A 17,756-nucleotide genomic window follows, 5' to 3' on the forward strand; every position below is an offset into this window, starting at 1 on the left:
CACATGACAAGGCATCCTACCTGCACCTGAAAGTCTCCTGCCAAGATGAGAAGTCTTGAAGATAAACAGATCATCCAGAGGAGCCAGAAGACAAGGTCAGAGATTGTCTGCCTCTTTTCCCCAGAAGACCGGGAAGAATCAAGTCTGAGGAACCAACAAGGCAGAGTTCCCTGAAAGCATCTGGGCACTGTCTGCAACTGTGGCTAGCCCTGCAAATTGAGTAATAATCACTTTGTGAGTAAATACTTAAAGCCTCTTTGTAATTCTCCATTGCCTTCTGCCATAAGCAGAGGGGAGCTCCCCGAGCTCACCCAGTGGGCAAGTGGTATATTGACCATGAGCAGTATTTGGCTGCAACATTCTCTTCCAGTTCATTTAATGTTTGTATATTTTGCTGGCTATTACTAAATCTAGTTATTATCTGTCTAACCTAAATCTAGTTATTACCTGACCATGCAAGAACCAATTATTAAAATTAGTGGTTGGGGGTGACTAGAGTTCCAAATATCAAAATTAACAAAGAATAACAATAACTAACATAAAAAAATATTAATTTTGGAAAATATAATCTTGCATTAATTATTTTCCCCTTCATAACAGACCACAGACTAAATTCTTGAGTTATGACAGCCCATGTAACCTTATGGAAAAATAAGTTCTCATTTATCCCAGTCAAGCTCATTTTGCTAACCCAAAATCTGTTTTCCAAGTGAAAGCCAGTTTCAAATCAGGAAACACAGTGCTTGAGAATCCTAAAAAGCATTGCAAAAGAGATGAAAATCAGGGCCACATTTTTCAGATGCATGCTATTGTTCCTCAGTGCAGCAAAACAAAGTGACATTTTGAAAGGTATTTAAGGGTTTATTCATTCAGGAATAATAGCTTTTAGTAACTCCAGAAGCTTTTAGGTGTGTATTCTGTATCAAGATGCACCATGATGGATTTTGCCAAAACACAAGGAATCTAGTGAGCAACAAGGTACCACAAGCCAGAAGTCTGCATTCATTCATTTCATAATGGACATGTAATTATACATCATATTGCAGAACTCCTTCCACTCTTGGAGCAGAAGAATTGGAAGTACAAGCCATCTAGGCATGCCAACAGCAGCATGCCACTGACCAAGAGATTTCCTAATTTCCTATCAGGAGTCAACCTACTAATCCAAGTTAGGAAACTGAGGGAGAATGAGTTCTACTTTTGTAGTATATAGATAACAGCTTTTTTTCTAGCTGTCTATTTTTGAAGTCACCTTCTGCAAGTAATTTTTCCAAGTCAAAGAATCATAGACTGGTTTGGACTGGAGGAAGGCACCTTTAAAAGCCACCTAGTCAAACTTCCCTCCTCTCCCACAGGAAACCAACATCAGCTAGATAAAATTGCTCAGAGCCCCATCCACCCCATCCCAAATGCCTCCAGAAACAGGGCTTCTACCACCTCTCTGGGAAATTTGTTCCAGTGCTTTACCACCCTCACTGTAAAGAAACTTTCTAATTATACTCTTCCCTTTTAATGAAGAACCATCACCCACTTGTACTGTGGCATCAGGTCCTGCTAAAAGGATTGTGCTTACATCTTCCCTTTTAGTGCAGAAAGACCTCAATAAGGTCTCCCTGGAGTGATCTCTTCTCCTAAATTAACTGTCCCTAGACTGAACATCCAGGAAATCACTGCTGCTGACCTAAGTTACTTAGGCAAGGGGAAAACAGCTGAGTGAGGATATACAGGTCTTCTCACATCTTTAAGACAACTCCAGCTTTCAAATAAAGCAGAGTTATGCAGTCCCATCTGTTTTGTCTGGAAGGGAATTGTGCTAGTTTGAAACTAGGTAGAATGTTTTGTTGAGAAGAACTAGATTACAGGCTGTGAAAAGGAAAACAGAATGATGTCTACTTCACTCATAGGCTTACTGAGATACAAGAATCAAAATATAGATAAGGCACTTGCTACCCCTGCTGGGGAGCTCCAAGCTGCATCTCTCTAGCCTCTCTGCCATTTCTCTGACTAATCCACTTAGCTTCCCAATCCCTTGGCTGAACCTCCATTCTTCCTTGGGACTGGGGTAAGGTTGAGAGGAGTAGGGGGAAAAAGGGCAGTTAGAAGCCCCTCCTGGGGACTCAGGTTTCTGGGAGGGCTGTTGTGTTTCTGTATTACCTTTTACCTTGTATATTTCTGTATATAAATGTACATACTGTACATATCTGCTTGTATATTGTGCTAAATTGTAAATAATAAGCTTCATCCAATTTCCAGAGCCAGCTGAGTTTAGTCTGGGTGATTTCCAAAGTGTGTCAGGGGGCAGGTAACACCCAAACCATCGCAGGAATCTAGACAAGAAAAGCAAAATTATCTCAGGAGTAAGAAAGCATAAAAAGTACCAAGGTGATCCAACTACCTTCACTTCAGTATTTGAAGGCATTTAGCATACTTTCACATAGTTGGGTTAAACAGAAGCTTGCAAAAAATATTGCACCCATTTACAGGCAACATGCCATGTGGGTCAGATGGCAGTAAGCTGAGCTCCTGCTTGGTTTACCCCTAACAGCCAGTAGTGGCAGACAGGTAAAATTTGGGCATGAAAAGTGAAGTCCCATAAAGGAGCTGTTACTTCGGCAATAAGCTCCTGTGCTCTTAAATTGGACCCCCACATTTTCCTCAGACCAAAGTCACATTTTGATCTGTGTCTCAGTTCTGGTACTCACCTCATGCCAAAACATCTCTGCTGTCTACCCAACAGAATCTGATTCCCAGCTTCTTCTGTTTGGGCATCCCCCACCTCTGCTGTGCCATACTTATTCTTGGAGCTTGGGATCTGATGCGGTCTTGTGTGAAACTGGAACTAAATGTCATTTAAGAAAGCATTTACAAATTAAATAGGCCAAGTACAGCCATGCTCACTTTCTGAACACAGTTCATGACATTATCAGCTTCTCCACTGCTCATATAAGCTTTCTTAGATCATAAAATATTATTACTGCTAATGCTGGTGAGGGAATTCAAAAAGCCAAAGCCAGTTCAGATTAGCACATCTTAGAGGGTTTGGTTTTTTGACATAATACCAGAAGTTGGATGTCAGTCAGTAGTTGCAGTGAGTGATGCTATTCCCCACTATGCCTACAAATTCCACCCACACCTGGATATCACCGGTTGGGCTACAGTATGACCTGTCTTAGAGCCAAAACAATTTCATGAACTTTTTTCTCAGATCAGGATTTAGCAACATCAGTTTCAAGTCCACAAGCTGTTACGGAGCCAAAGCCTGCTCTGGATTCTCATAAGCCACATTGCTCATCTCATTCTACAGCCATAGAATTCCTCACAAGTTACCTGAAGTTGCCTTCCCTCCCAAGTCACTATTCAATCTTTAGAGACCAAGAGCCACACTCTAGAGCATGATTATTTATTGTCTTTTTTAGGGAGTATAAAGGCAGCTTTACAAAAGGATGGCCAGTAGTCATTATCACTGACTTTTGTTACAGCCTCATTCACTGTAGACCAAAACCTGCAGGCAGGTATCAACTCTTAGAGACAAACTGCTCTTCTAAATCACTCAGTCAGCAAGATAGATGCCTCACTACAGCTTGAATACATTCCAGTACAGCCCCATAATCAGTCACTTTGACTACTTCCAGGACATATCCAGAAATCAGAGCTTTAAACTTGGCTGGCAGTCCTGCAACTGATGTGGCTGCTTCAACAGCTAAGAGCAAACCATTCTTCTTTCTTTACAGAAGTAGATTAATACAACAAACCACAGCTCTGAAGTGAAACAAATGGGGCAAAGTTGCTGTTCAAGACTGCTGGCCAGATAAAGAGTAGTCAGTGTCATTTGGAGGAAACATTTAAAGAAATTTTTGTTATAAAGTGTAAATGTTCCTTGTCAAGGGGGACTGCATGCTTCCCTTTCCCCCAAAGCTGTGGAGTGTGGGTGGAAAAAGGAAACCATGAAAGACTTGCTAATTGATGGCATTTTGTAGGAAAACTCAGACTTCTGATCCACGAGCCAGGAGGTAAGGTGTCCAACTTAGTCTTTCAGCTGGGAGACTTCATAGAGGTATGCACCAAGCATCTTCACTCCCTGGATGTAGTTGTACCTGGAAAGAAGATAGCTTCCATTAGCATTGTCTGTATTTGAGCTCTATCTCTTGTAGCTGTGCATTCTGCAGTATCAGTCCTACACAGGCAAGAGATGTTACAGATGTTACCAACAGGTACTATGCTCCCAACATCCCTGGAGTCTCCTTTGGCAACAGAAATGCCACTCTTTGGGTAGGTGAGAACAGCCATGTTTGGAGACCCAAGTGTAAAAACCTCTTCTGGTTTGAAGTATATAAACCCAGAAGCAGTGATCAGATCAAGATCTGGCTACAAACTAGTTACTTACCCAGTCAGCCTCTGCTAGGCATAAACGGTGCTTTGCCTTCTAGAGGTTTAAAGAAAAACAACCTTGATTCTTTTTGGTCCTCTTCATAAGACATGCCAAGATCTACAGTACAAGGGAGCCTGGCACAAGGATAAATATTCTCTTACCTATTTAGCTTCTCATTTTGAGAATGGGCACCATCATCTGCAGCTCCAACAGGAAGCAGCATGACATTCTTGCCTGTTGCTTCTTGAAAGGTAAGGGTAACAGGAATGCTTCCTCCCTCCCTTGTCATATCTGGTTCAACTCCAAAAACTAGAACAAAGTGATACCCCAGTCAGTTTGGAATTCATTTGTTTTTTTCCACCAGACCCCTCTTGCAATCAAGTGCCAACCACTCTTGTAATCATGTTCTGACCAAATCTCTCTTTAATCAGCCAAACTGCAGAGGCTGCATTAATTGTGGCACTCACCCCCTAAACAGTGCTGAAATACTGTCACTTCCAGAGTTCATTTACACAAATACTGCATCTGAAAGCCTGCTTGTACTCCAGTACTGAAGTCAGATTTGCTTTCAATGTTGTAAGTGATCTAGCATAACCAATTCAAGATGATGGAATGGCTCAACTTTGGGGGCTTCAGCTAAGTAAATCTGAACTATCCTCTCATCCTCATGCAAAAGCAACGTCATAACAAGGAACTCATTCTAGTACAATAGAAATGAGCATCATACCAAGTTGCTTCCTATACCTCAGGATTAAGGACTGCACATCGTGAGGTCTCTTCCAACCCTGATGATACTGTGATACTGTGATCATGCTTCCTTACTTGGCAAGGCAAACTTAAGTGACCACAGAACACTGCAAACAAAACCTTTCGGTGTTTAAGGTGCTGGAACAAATGCTTTTAACTCCTCCCAGTGCCAAGTGGAAAACATACTGACCTGTCTTCATGGCCTTCCTTCCAGCCAGGTAATGGGGATGGTTGAAGTCTGATACCCAAGGTTTTCCACCATGGCCTAAGTATACTTTGAATTTGTTTGGGCTCTGCAGCTCTGCAAACTTCTTGCTCACATAGTCTTCAACCTGTAAGAAAGATCAAACAGTTTCTCTACTGTTAGCATTTGTATGAACAGGGGTAATGACTACACACAAAAAGCTTCTTAAGTACTTGCAGGTCACTATTTTTCCTAGTACTGTTATTTCATTTATACACCTCTGCTCTGGAGTCAGAGTATCCCTTGAGGCAAGCTGACAAATACAAAAGTTGGCCAACAAGTCAAACCCTTATGCTTTTGAATACACTTCTGGCAATCCAAGTGCCCTGCAATTAAATTAGCATTTACTTCTGGACCCCTTCATCAGGTTAGTTGAGAGAAATGCAACAGCCAGGCCACAACAGTCCAGTGTGGGACCATACAGCAATTCCCTCGCTTATCTGAGTTGAGGTACAGGACAGGAAAGGTGGTAGCAAAGTAAGCAAACAGAACTGCATTAGAAACCAGAAATACTCTCCCTGCAGGAATGGAGAAGTTTAGAGACTAGTTGCTTTGATACCATCAATCCATCTCAACATACATGCTTTGTGACTTCTTCAGGATTCATGTTTGGCACAAGTCTGATTGAGAACTTGCCAATCACTTTCCTAGGAATCACAGTCTTGGCTCCAGGGGCTGAAAAGGCTCCTTCAATTCCATGGAGAGACAAGGAAGGGTATCTCCACCTATGCATAAGGATATCTCTCTGTAGAAAAAAGGGAAAGATACAACATATGAAATGTGACAGTTCCCCAAAGTAACAATTTCTTCACATAAACACTTTACAAGAAACTGCATTTCTCCATGAGAGAAAGCAACTCATTCAAGACCACTCAGCTGTAAACAGAAGCTGTTACTCCCATTCAGCACATTTTGATACAACAGTGGGGTTTTAATCACCCTAAGAGCTCTAGTTCAGCTTTCTCCAAGTTCTACAGAACTCATGGGGCACAGCCAGCCTTATTCTGATGAGCACATGAATACCATCTATAAAGGACTCAAGCACAGTGTGTACAGAGTGCATTGGAAGCTATAGGTCCCACTGCCTCGCGTCTGGCAGATGCCTTCATGGCTGAGTCATGCTTATGCAGATCATGGGCTTCAAGAGTGTCACTCCTGTGCTCCTATTTATGTCATCTACTGTATTTAACTGCTTGAACTCCAGGTTGAGTGAGCACTATCGCATTTTTCAGATACACTTCTGCATTTTCTCCCTGGTGCCTTGGACGCAACTGTTCAGTACCCTAGGTAGAGATTTCAACACTTGTGCTCTGTACAGACAGCTACAGAATCTGAAGTCTGTATTTCACTGCAGAAATTCAGGAGACTGACATTTGGTGGCATTTATGTTAATAGCTTCTGTTCCACCTGCCTTTCATCTTACTCAAAGCAAATGTAACCATCTCAGTTCAAACCTCTCAAGCTCATTGTATTTCACCTGGAGATTACAGCCTTCTTTCCCAGATCTCTCCTTAGCCCAAGGACCCTTCCTGCAAGCAGACAACTTAAAACTCTGATAAATTCCACTAGGATTATAGTCTAAAGACAGAACAGCTTCAGTTCAGTATCATGAAGAGCATCTTGCCATCTACTCTCAAACAAGCTACATTTCATCCATTACAGGACATGGATAAATAAAGAAGTCTCTGAGCTCTCAGTTATGTAAACCTGAGCATGTAAAGACAAGGTTGAGGAATATAGAATTGTTACTTAGACATATTTGCATTGAGTCTGAAATCTCCTCCTGACAATACTAACACAAGAGACAAACCTGCACATGTAAACTTGTCTTTTACAACACCCATTTATGTGTTTTATGAAGAGGTGTAAATTTATTTAGGGTTTAATGGTTTAAAATAAGTAACACCTGTACCTTGCAAGATTCAGTGCTGTTAAAAGCATTCATTTGGATAGCTCCCAGGATGAAGATTCAAGAAATTCAGATATAAGTTTATTGAACTGGAGCCTGTGCAAAGATTTGGGCAGCTGCCTTGTTCATGGCTACAAAACAGCCCTTGCTTGCCAGGTCTAGGAAGATGCTCAGTATGTCAACCTTACATTCATCACAGCTAGATCAAGCTGTTTTCTCACCTGGTGAGAAGACAACTCTATGATCAACTATTCTATTTTTGATAACCCACTGAACTTCCTATAGATGTGGTATATCAGTTGCTTTGTGTAGGTGTGGTATCTGACCTCTGGAAAATTGCTGGTACTTCATATCTACTATTAAGAACACAGAGCTTTCCTTATCCAAAGCTGCTCAAGTTCAAAATGCTGCTTATACATAGACCAAGGAGTCAATTTGAAGTTTTTCAGACTGCTTGCCTTCAACGTGGAATAAATTAGACTAAAGTTTCCAAGTACCTAACTTTGCAGACAAACCACTACTGCTGAGCATGCAGTCAACTGTACAGCAGGGCAAAACCATCTCAATTTTGAAGGCATAAGATGAATTCTCTACATACTAAGTTACTTGGCAACTACACAAGTATCCCCTGAAGCTTGTTTCTGTCAATATAAATGCTTGCACTAGCACAGCTAAGCAGGGCAGAGGAGGAGAAGCACAGCATACCTTTGTATCATGCAAGAGTTTTGCTGCTCCTACATCTTTTGCATATTCTGCCAGATCAAAATCAATCTTCTCATACAGCATCAGCTCCTCATCAGTAACAGGTGCTACTGCTTCATTAATGCCTGGGATGAGAATTTTCCCTTTCTTGTCTATAAGAGAACCTGTAAACAGGAAGCACCTACTATTAGCATTCAACCAGGAGAAACAAGATGGCATTGCTGGCAACACTTTGCATGAGACATAGGAGCCTGCCTTCTGAGAACTCAAATGAAATTCTGACCTCTGCCTCCCAGAGCCTATACCACTAAGCATAGAAGGCACTTATGGAATTTGCAGCTCTCCAAAATATGCACTTCCTTGCAGCTACTCAATTCTGCTGCTACATGTTTAGTTGGCTGTTTGAAGGCAGGACTCTCAAGGAATTCAACATAACATCCAGAGAAGAGCTGATTTAACACACAACTCTGTTGCAAGAAAAGGAAGCTAAAGTAGACAACTTCTCAGCAAGACTTTCCTTGGGCTTGCACCTGAGGCATCAGCCTTGTATACCTGGCAAGCACAATTTCACTGGTCATTGCTCTGCTAGTGTAAGCAGCCCTAAGGACTCCCCTCACTGCAAACTCACTTGTGCATTAATGGATCTTGCTCCCATTTTACATGCATTCAGTGAAATCCACTTTATCTTACCCATCAGTGTAATGAGATCTGTCATGGCCTCATGCACTGAACCACCATAAACTCCAGAGTGAAGGTCTTTGTCACTACATTCAACCTGGTTTGAAGTGAATTAAGATTCAGATTAAATTTTAGCACAAGAGCACTGTCAAATGCAGACTTTTATCCCAGCTTTTTGCTGCATGTATTTTGGGAATGCATCTAGTTTTGAAACCAGACCACTGCATTGCAGTAAACATTTTATTGCTCTGTAGAGTACAGGCCCTTAACACTGACTGTCCCACCCTTTGAACTTCAGTGGTGACACATCTTTCCTGGGAAATACTTGGAGAAAGACATCTGTCATGACATAACCTTCCAGTGAAGGTATTGCCTTATCTTGCTTCAGATATCTGAATGCTATCCCTCCCACTCAAATATCATATCAGGTAGTCAAAGCCAGGTGTTTAGACAGCAAGTAGAAACTGTTCTACTTAAGTAGACAGGTGCAGGTTTACTGAAAAGCTATTGGCATGAAAAATATAAAGCCACTACTCTTCCCCAAGAAGGAAATTAAGTTTAATAATAGTGGCTTTGCAGTGCATTCCAGCACTTACCTCTATGAAGTAGTAGCAGACACCCCTCAAGCCATAGGTGATACAAGGCTTGTTCTTGCCTAGCCAGTAGTTGTCAGAAATGCAAACATAGTCCACATCTTTGAAGAAAGTATCTTGCTGAGCAAATATCAGTTCATCAAGACCTTCAGATCCAGATTCTTCCATACCTTCTAGGCAGAACTTCACATTTACTGGAAACTCCTTTGAAAAGGTGAAACAAGAGCACATTAAGTACATGAAAGCAGTGGACTTCTCCAGTGTTTCATAATTTTCATCTGTGATGTACAAAGCAGGAAAATGGAGATGGGTAAATTAGTTCCATGACAGTGGAATTTGGTAATTATATGCAATGTATTACAAGGTCTGGACTGTGCTTATGTTGAGGGAACTAACACTACTGTTTTATGGAATTGAAGTTCTTCAAAGTTTTAACTAAGCTCTAGAACAACCTGGTCCAAATCCTCTTAACTGTGGGAACAGCAAAAATCTGTTCTCAAATGAAAGTTACAGGGCTAGGAAAGTGATTAAGCACAGAAATGGCATGCCACAGGAGAGTCAGAGCTATCTTGTCTATCCAGTCTGCTGTGTACTGTCTAGACAGTGCTTGAGAACTGGTAATTCTTCTCACAAGTAGCAGCAACTTGTCTTGCAAGACAAGCAGACACCTTGATCTATTTCTGATTGTACTTTCTTGAAAGCTCCCAGTTTAGTGTTACTAAGTTAATCTGCAATTAGAGGTCAGTGGTAGTGAGATATCAAGGCTAATGCCCAAGCTAAATGGGCATCTTTACATGTAAGTGATCACATTTGGTTGCTCTTCCTGCCCCAAACACTTGTGTATGTACTTTATTTCCTACACACCGTTAAAGCAAAACTGTTTAAAGTGCAATCCACACATCTACAAAACTAACCTGTCAGCAAGTCAAGCCAATCCTACTGACACCAGGAAATTTAAAGGACTATTGCATCATCTCTGATCAGCTGAATAAGCAGGCTTGCCTCAAGGGTTTGTAGCTTGGATAACACTTATTACTTGACTCAGTTGTATGTAAAAAAGCAGATACATTTTTGAGCACATACTTGGTTAGTCTGCTGATAAGCTTCCAAGGCATTCAGCCAGGCAAGCACTGGACCTTTGTCATCTGTGGATCCTCGCCCATACAGCTTTCCTGTAGAAACAAGATACAAATTAACCAGTGTGGACAAAGTCAGAATGAAACTTCAGTAATCTCTTGCCTGCAGAAGAAAACTCTTTGGATAAGCTTTTTAGCCCTGCTTCTATTAGCTTTCATTTCTGATTCTTCTGCCAGCAGTTTTACATCTCACTTCACACACCCATTCACGTGGACCAAGTAGTGGACTGGAGTAGTTCTATTGCTGAGCTATCTCACTTGTTCCCCAGCTTCTCCCTGAGCAAGAGTTGAACACGTCTGGGAAAGATGGAACTGCCTTGGGATATGCCATTCCTATATCCTCCATAACATTTCCTGTAAACACAGTGCTAAGGGTATAGAAACAAGCTACCCACTTTTAACAGAAATTACTCAGAATTAGCTGCATTTCAGTAATTCTTTGTCCAAAGAATAAGAATTCAGTAGTCTATGACCAGATAAAAGTGAATCTCCCCAGAAAGGGATTAGACATATTTTAGAGGCTACTGGAGGTCCCAAACAATGTAGTACATGGGATCACAATACAGACAGGTATTGCTGCAATTCAGAGTTGTGGCTACACCCCCTGAGCCCAAGGTATAACCAGTGACAGAACAGGCCAGACAGCTTGCAAGGTAAGGAGCCATAGGTAAATATGCCTCTTGCATTGCCAGGCTGCAAAGACAAGACGTAGCCTGAGGCAAGTCTACCTCTTTCTATCACATGAGATAATCCCATTTACTAACTCAGACTCTGCTGCCTGTGACCAAGTGCCTGAGCAGAAATACTGATTACCACAGATAGTTCTCTTTTTGGCAATGATTAATGCTTATACAACACAAATAGTTAAACATCCCTCTATTCATATGACCTTTGACACAGCCCTGAGGAAGTGAAAAGAGGAAAAGATTGCTGACAGCACCAGGGAGAAGGACACTTGTCTGGGCACCAGCTCCATAAAACAGTTTCTGCAGTACTTATTACAGAACAACGTGCAAACAAGGCAACCCAAGGAGGCTGTTCTGCTACTTCTGTCTCTAGGCATAAAGAGACTGAGTGACTGATCTCTGTAGTGTTTCAAAATCCCCGCAGTCTGATATGACCTTACTGGGTGCAAGTTGTGAACAGCACAAAACACTAGCTCCTGAAAACTTTCTGGCAACAAACTGTTACTGTGGAAGGCAGCAGATATGACTGCTGTAGCTTCAAGGAAGATAACATGGAAACACAGCCTAGATTATCAGAAAAGCCCTACAAGCAGCTGAGATATTTGCTGTTCTACTAGTTTACCATTTCCCCTCCTGCCTATTTTATCTCAACATTGTTAAACATCCATTGTCTATTCTTACTCTCCTCCCCCCTTTAAGAGCACAACTTTGGAACAGTTCAGAAATACCACACTAAGTGTTCATCAGTTTGTGAAGCCTGCAGCTCTTACCATCTCTTTCTACCAGTGTGAAGGGCTCACTATCCCAGCCATCCTCCAGTGCTGCTGGCTGAACATCCAAGTGACCGTATACACAAACTGTCTTCTTGCGTGGATCTGAGCCAAGTGTTCCCAGAACAATTGGTGGTAGAGGAATCTCTGATCCATCAGGCAACTAAAAATAGAAGGCAAGAAGTTTTACTCACATGTGAAATGTCAGTGGTACATCTTTATCAGGTTATTAGAGTAGGGGCATACATAGTTAAACCTAAGCTAAACTAATTGCCAGCAGCATGACAACGAATGCATGACAGCAACATGCCACTAAGTTCCCTGACAAGTCACAGTAATACTCATACTGTTCCAAGCCACTCAGAACTGTTAGCCTGAAACTAACTATGCCAGGTTTTAGCAGAGCAAGCTGTCTGCATGCCCAATTGCCACTCTAATGCTGACCTAAGCAGAAGTGATAAAACTCCATTCAGTATTGCATTCTGCATTGCTCGTCACTGCACTTTCATCCTGCCCACAGCACAGCTCCAAACAAAAGTTTCCTGACAGTGGCATCACTGAGTTTAACATACATCTACAACTAATCAGGTCAGCATAACAGCTGCACTTCTTTACAGCAGCTTACACTGTTAACCAAGGGGCTGGCAGTGCCAATGAACTTAGTTCCAGAGCTCACCTTAGTGCTTTGGAATATTCCATAAGCAATTACCACACACTGTTTTCAGTCAGCATCTATTTCTGTTCCACTGAGCACATATTCCTAAGACACTGTTCAGCAGATCAAGATCAGCTTTGATTTTTTGCTCATATCAGTTCCAAGCTCCATTTCTTATCAGCAGGTTACACGGTCCTTGGCCAGCTGCAGCTCTAAGTGATTAAAGCATTGTTCCAAGAATTCACACTAACACTAATCAGGGCACAGTAAAAGCTGCTTGTGCAGCAGTGAGCTAAGTTAGATCAGACAAGTTCTTCAGGTGCTCCACTGACATAGCAATGTACATAATACATTAACTAGTCTTGTCCATATTTAGTACTAATTAATATTGTTACAAACACTAAAGCTAACTTCAACCCAGCTGCAAGCATTTTCTAAATTTTTATGTAATAAGTGCTGTAAAATCAGTTCTTGTCCTGAAAAAGCTACATGAAAGAAACAAGTTAGTCTCTGAATTAACTGAAGCTTTTGAGAGGATTTTAGGCTGTAGTAGCAGAGCTAAAACTACCCTACAGATTCTCTCATGAGGGCACATGAAGCCAGCTGCTTCCCTGCTGGGACCTGTAGCTGCCAAAAGCTGGAACTGCTCAGAGTCCTTGGACAGATTTGCCACAGCAACAATCAGCATCAGTTACAATGAAGATCTTCTATAACTAGCAACCATCAGCACAACAGAATTTTGAATGCCACTGTCCAAATGCTAATCTAAATTTCAGTATAGGTCCTCTTGCAGAAACACAGAGCTGATAGGTGTTGAAGGCTTATTGTGATGTCTAGTGACTAGGCACTTTGTTGTCTCAAGTCAGAGTCATTTCATAGAATTATTATCAGAGACCTCCAACCTATCAGACACTTGTACAGGGATTCTGGCCAGAAGACCAGCAGACATCAAGGAATCAGCAATCCACATAGTTATCCAGAGTACACTCCTGCCTGTGCTGTGTTATGCCGCACCTTCAATTTCACCTTCCTGTCTGTATTGTGTCACACTTGGGCTGCAAAATAAACCCAGCCAACAGACTGTCACTTGCCAGCAGTTCCCACTTGATGCATGTGACATATACTACCTGCATGCCCTTGTCTTTTAGATAAAGTGCAGTGGAAGATCTCATATGAACATTCTTTTTGCTCTGCAGTGGAATCAAACAGCCTGAATGAATAAAATGGGACAACATTCCATGAATGGGATCTTCACAGCATGCTGACTGGATGCCTGCTAGATGCTGCACAGCTTGGGGTTCCCAACATCTGAAAGGACATGAGATTATCCATACTATCCTCTTTTTTGATTGTGGTGGCTCTGATAAATAGTATTAAAGGATACTTTATGGAGTCTGAGGGCCCCTCCTACTGAGATTGTTAAGTCAAGTGCAAAACATCTTGTCTTCTAAAGAAGCTTCCTACTAAGCTGACAGATGCTCACATACCTTTTGTTTCCCAATGTCCACAAGGCGGGTTGTGCCGCCCAGTCTCTCAATATCCTTTGCAGCAACCTCCATCATGCGTCTGATTTCAGGCCTCTTCTCTGGCCATGCTGACACACTCTGGATTGCCACCCATTGAGCCAGGCGCTATGGAAAGGTGGAAAAGCAAAAGGGTTTCCTGCACAGGAACTATGTCGTGAGAGACACTATAAACACATCACCTTCAACCAATACTGCTTTAGTCAAACTTAAACTTGAGGCAAATCAGCTCTGTCCTCTCCTCAAGAGTACTCTAACCATTAGCATTACCCTCCGAAGCTCTCTAAAACTTCTCTTTACAAACTGCTGCCCTTCCAGCATAGCATGAAGTCTACAGATACACAAGGTAAGCATAGGAGTGACAGCTTGTGCGTATTGTGCCATTCCAGATGCAGTTCTTTAAGCGTCCAGAAACAGTTCATATCTTTCAGGCTTATCAGAAGGGCTGCCTTAGTTTTTCCACCCACACATGAGAACAGCTGGAATAAGTTGAACACTTGGCATCTTTTGCCTGAGAGTTTACAGTGCTGCATGCATCACTGACTGCAATGCAAAGTGCAGAAATAGCAGGTTAAACAGTGAAGAGCAAAAGGTAAGCTCTCCCTCTGTACCCAAACATGCAGAGTTTCCTATGAGAAAGCTTTATGTCAAGACACATTTGAATCTTTCCTATCCCCTCTCTAAAGGGGGAAGGTAGAAGAAACTCAGTCTGGCATTCAGGAACCAATATCAAGCTTCTTGTATCTGTTAATAGCCACTGCTCACTCTATTCAGTCATGGAGTATTTCCTCAAATCTACCATGGTGATTTAAGCCTTTGAACACAACTATGCCTCAGCTTAAGAAACAGTTTTCTAGCCTGACTCAAATCAGTTACACTTGCTGCGTGCCCCCCCTTCTTTGCCCAGTTACTTTACATTACTCTATTTGGCATACTATATAGGCATAACAAGCTTGACCCATCAAACTTTTAATATCCCACAGCTGTCTACTGCAAGACAACACTCAAAGGAAGCTTACCTGAATATATAGATCCTGGTGCTCATCAATGTATTTAAAAAGGGTTTCAAGAGCAGACATTTTCAGACCAGAATGGGATTGCTGAAGATTCTGTGACAGAAAAATAATTTAGCCTTCACAGGTTCAACAAGCAAGTCAGTAACCAAGTAGCCACAGAAGAATTTCACCTCTCAAATGCTAGTGCCACACATCAAGCTGTGTTAATACAAACCTTGATGCCACTCCCTCTCTTGAAATTATACACTGAAGTTTAGGTTAAACAAAAGCCTATTTAATCTCAATACAAGTGTTTTTGCCCCTGCTCCAAAATAACTTTGGAAGTTAGTCTGAGTAAGCTTGTCTAGAGAGATACTTCAGTCAAGGCATGCATTTCACTTTACTGCAGAATTACAAGCAAAATGTTTAAGGCAACTTCAAAGAGTAGATCATGTTCATTATAAGAGTTCAACTAATAGTGTGCCACAAATTGAATGGTAGTAGCTAGACTTAAGAAAGCATCACACACTGCGCAGGAGGCTAAAAACAGGCTTAAAACTGTTGTACTGTTTTCTTCAGCTTTAAAGTCCTAACCTGCTACTCGGTCTTCTCAAAGAAGGTCAGACAAAAGGCACAGAAACAGCAACCAGCCCCAGCAGGCTGTAAGCAAGTGGTGACTACTTCAATGCTATCATTTTGTTGTTTTGTGTTAATTTCAACTGAAGCTCACATGAGAAAATCCAAGACCCCTCCCCAGCTTTTTGTCTTACCAGTCCAGAATTCATATTAAGACAACATACTGTCCAGTCAACCAGCAAACTTGAACTTAGTTCAAGTGAAAGATAAAGATGCTGTACCTCCTTTAAGCCAGGAAAATAGAAAAGCCCCAGTGTCTGTGTGATACACTGAACAAGCACATTCAGCAGTACCAACTGCTGTGATTCAGTGTTTTGTTCAGTCAGCTTTATGTCTGATCCTTTAAGCCTTTCTTCCACTTCCTCACAGAAGTCACAAGACAAGTATGCTAGCTGCTAAAACATTTGACTGTCTTGGGATTTCTTGATCAGCTGATTACATAAGTGAATAAAGTGAAGCTGCAATTTGTCCTACACAACATACTGCACACCCTATCACCTCTCATCCACAAAAGACTCAAAGTGCTTTTTTTTCCAAGCAGGGTTGTACTTAGATCACTGATGTTTGACATACAAAAATCCTTTCACTCACTGGAGATGGCTCCTACTTGATTTACAGCATACATCAAGTTTAAATTTGGATAATGCATTTTAAACACCAATTAGAACAACCCCAAGTCACCAGACAGCTCATTCATTCCACAGCCATGAATGGTGAAACTTGGAACATCTTTGAAAGGACTATACAGGCATAACCATGTTAGAGCAATGCATAGAAAACTGGTTTTCCTAAGGAAGCCACAGTCCTCACGCAGAGAGCTGAGACTTGACTCACCTGCATCCTTTCAGAGAAAGAAGCAAAGCATCATTCCTGTGCACCTGACCCTCTTTCACTCAACCAGGTCCTACAGCAACATCAAGGCCTTAGCTTGACAGCACAGACACAAAATCCGGTGCTACATAGAGGCTGATATTCCCTCCAACACAAACAAGATCTGAACTACTTGCTAAGCATGGGACTACTTTAAGCATCACTTTAAACATAGCTACATAAGAGTAAAAATTAAGAGGAGCCTTCCTGCCTACATGCAAAGGGCTCCACAGTTCTACCTTTTCACAGCACTGTAACAGCTTCCTTGTGAAATAAGGTAACTCAAGGGACTGTAAGTACACTATAGCAACTTTGCTCCCTTAACCACAGGCAACACTAGTATCCCAAATGACAGCATTTAATCAAGCAAGAAGTCTGTATCCATCAGAGAGCACTCACTGACCTCCCCAAGCCACTAAAAGTAGCTGCACACAACCCTGTGCCCACATTGCAGACCCTGCTCTCTAGGCTGAGATTAACTTAAGAGGTCTCATCGGGGACTTGGCCAGATTTGCAGCACAAGTGCGCCGCAGCTGCCAGCTCGGAGAGGTAAGCCTCCGGGCGGGAGGCGGAAGCGCCGCCGCTTCCCTGAGGAGTGAAACAAGCTCACGGGAAGAAAGAACATGCGGAAGGAGGGCCCTTAGTGGCAGCAGCCCTCTGAGAAGCAGCCACAGCACTGCCGCCACCGGACCGAGACACGAAACGGGCCGGGCACTTCCTACCGCGGGACACCAGGCAAGGCCTGGCCCCGCAGGGACGCTACGCGCTCGGCACACGCCGGCGCCTCTCTGGCAGGCCGCGGTGCGGAGGCAGCCGCCAGCAGTGCCGCGGCAAAGGCAGGTGTGGCTCTACGCAGCAGGCCGCCGCGCCACAACGCGAAGCAGCCCCGTCCCTCCCGCGGCACTCACGCTGCCCACCGCGTCCCGGCTCCTCAACGCAGGCGCCGGCGCCGCCACCGCGGAGCTTTAAATACCCCCGCGCCGGCCCCGCCCCACGCCGCGCGCGGCGCCGGCCAATCCCCGGGCGAGCAGCGGCAGGGCGGGGCGGGGCCGCGCGCAGCCCGGGGCGGAGCTTTGCTACACGGCGGGGCGGGGCTGCGCCCCGCGGCGGCCGGCGCCGCTCTCCAGCGCCCCCAGCGGCCGCACTGGGCTACAGCAGGGGCGCGGCGTCACCCATCTCCGTCCTGCATGTAGCCACTACCCCTGGGTTCTCGACTGCTGATGAGCACCCCAAGGCTTCTCCA

At 43.1% G+C, this 17,756-nt stretch overlaps 1 protein-coding gene across 1 annotated transcript; it reads right to left on the reverse strand.

Annotated features, from left to right (window-relative positions):
* Positions 1-3,384: 3,384 nt before the first annotated feature.
* On the reverse strand, positions 3,385-17,500 carry CNDP2 (carnosine dipeptidase 2). Its single transcript, XM_064150134.1, has 12 exons — positions 17,422-17,500; positions 15,032-15,121; positions 13,977-14,120; positions 11,835-11,997; positions 10,326-10,414; positions 9,246-9,446; positions 8,662-8,746; positions 7,975-8,135; positions 5,941-6,105; positions 5,307-5,448; positions 4,531-4,678; positions 3,385-4,094 (listed from the first exon to the last, which is right to left on the reverse strand). Exons 2-12 carry the CDS (start codon positions 15,089-15,091, stop codon positions 4,025-4,027), a joined length of 1,428 nt encoding a protein of 475 aa, XP_064006204.1. The 5' UTR covers positions 15,092-15,121; positions 17,422-17,500; the 3' UTR covers positions 3,385-4,024.
* Between the last annotated feature and the right edge of the window lie 256 nt (positions 17,501-17,756).

This window comes from Pogoniulus pusillus, chromosome 10 (assembly GCF_015220805.1).
Source record: "Pogoniulus pusillus isolate bPogPus1 chromosome 10, bPogPus1.pri, whole genome shotgun sequence".
Classification (NCBI taxonomy): Eukaryota; Metazoa; Chordata; class Aves; order Piciformes; family Lybiidae; genus Pogoniulus; species Pogoniulus pusillus.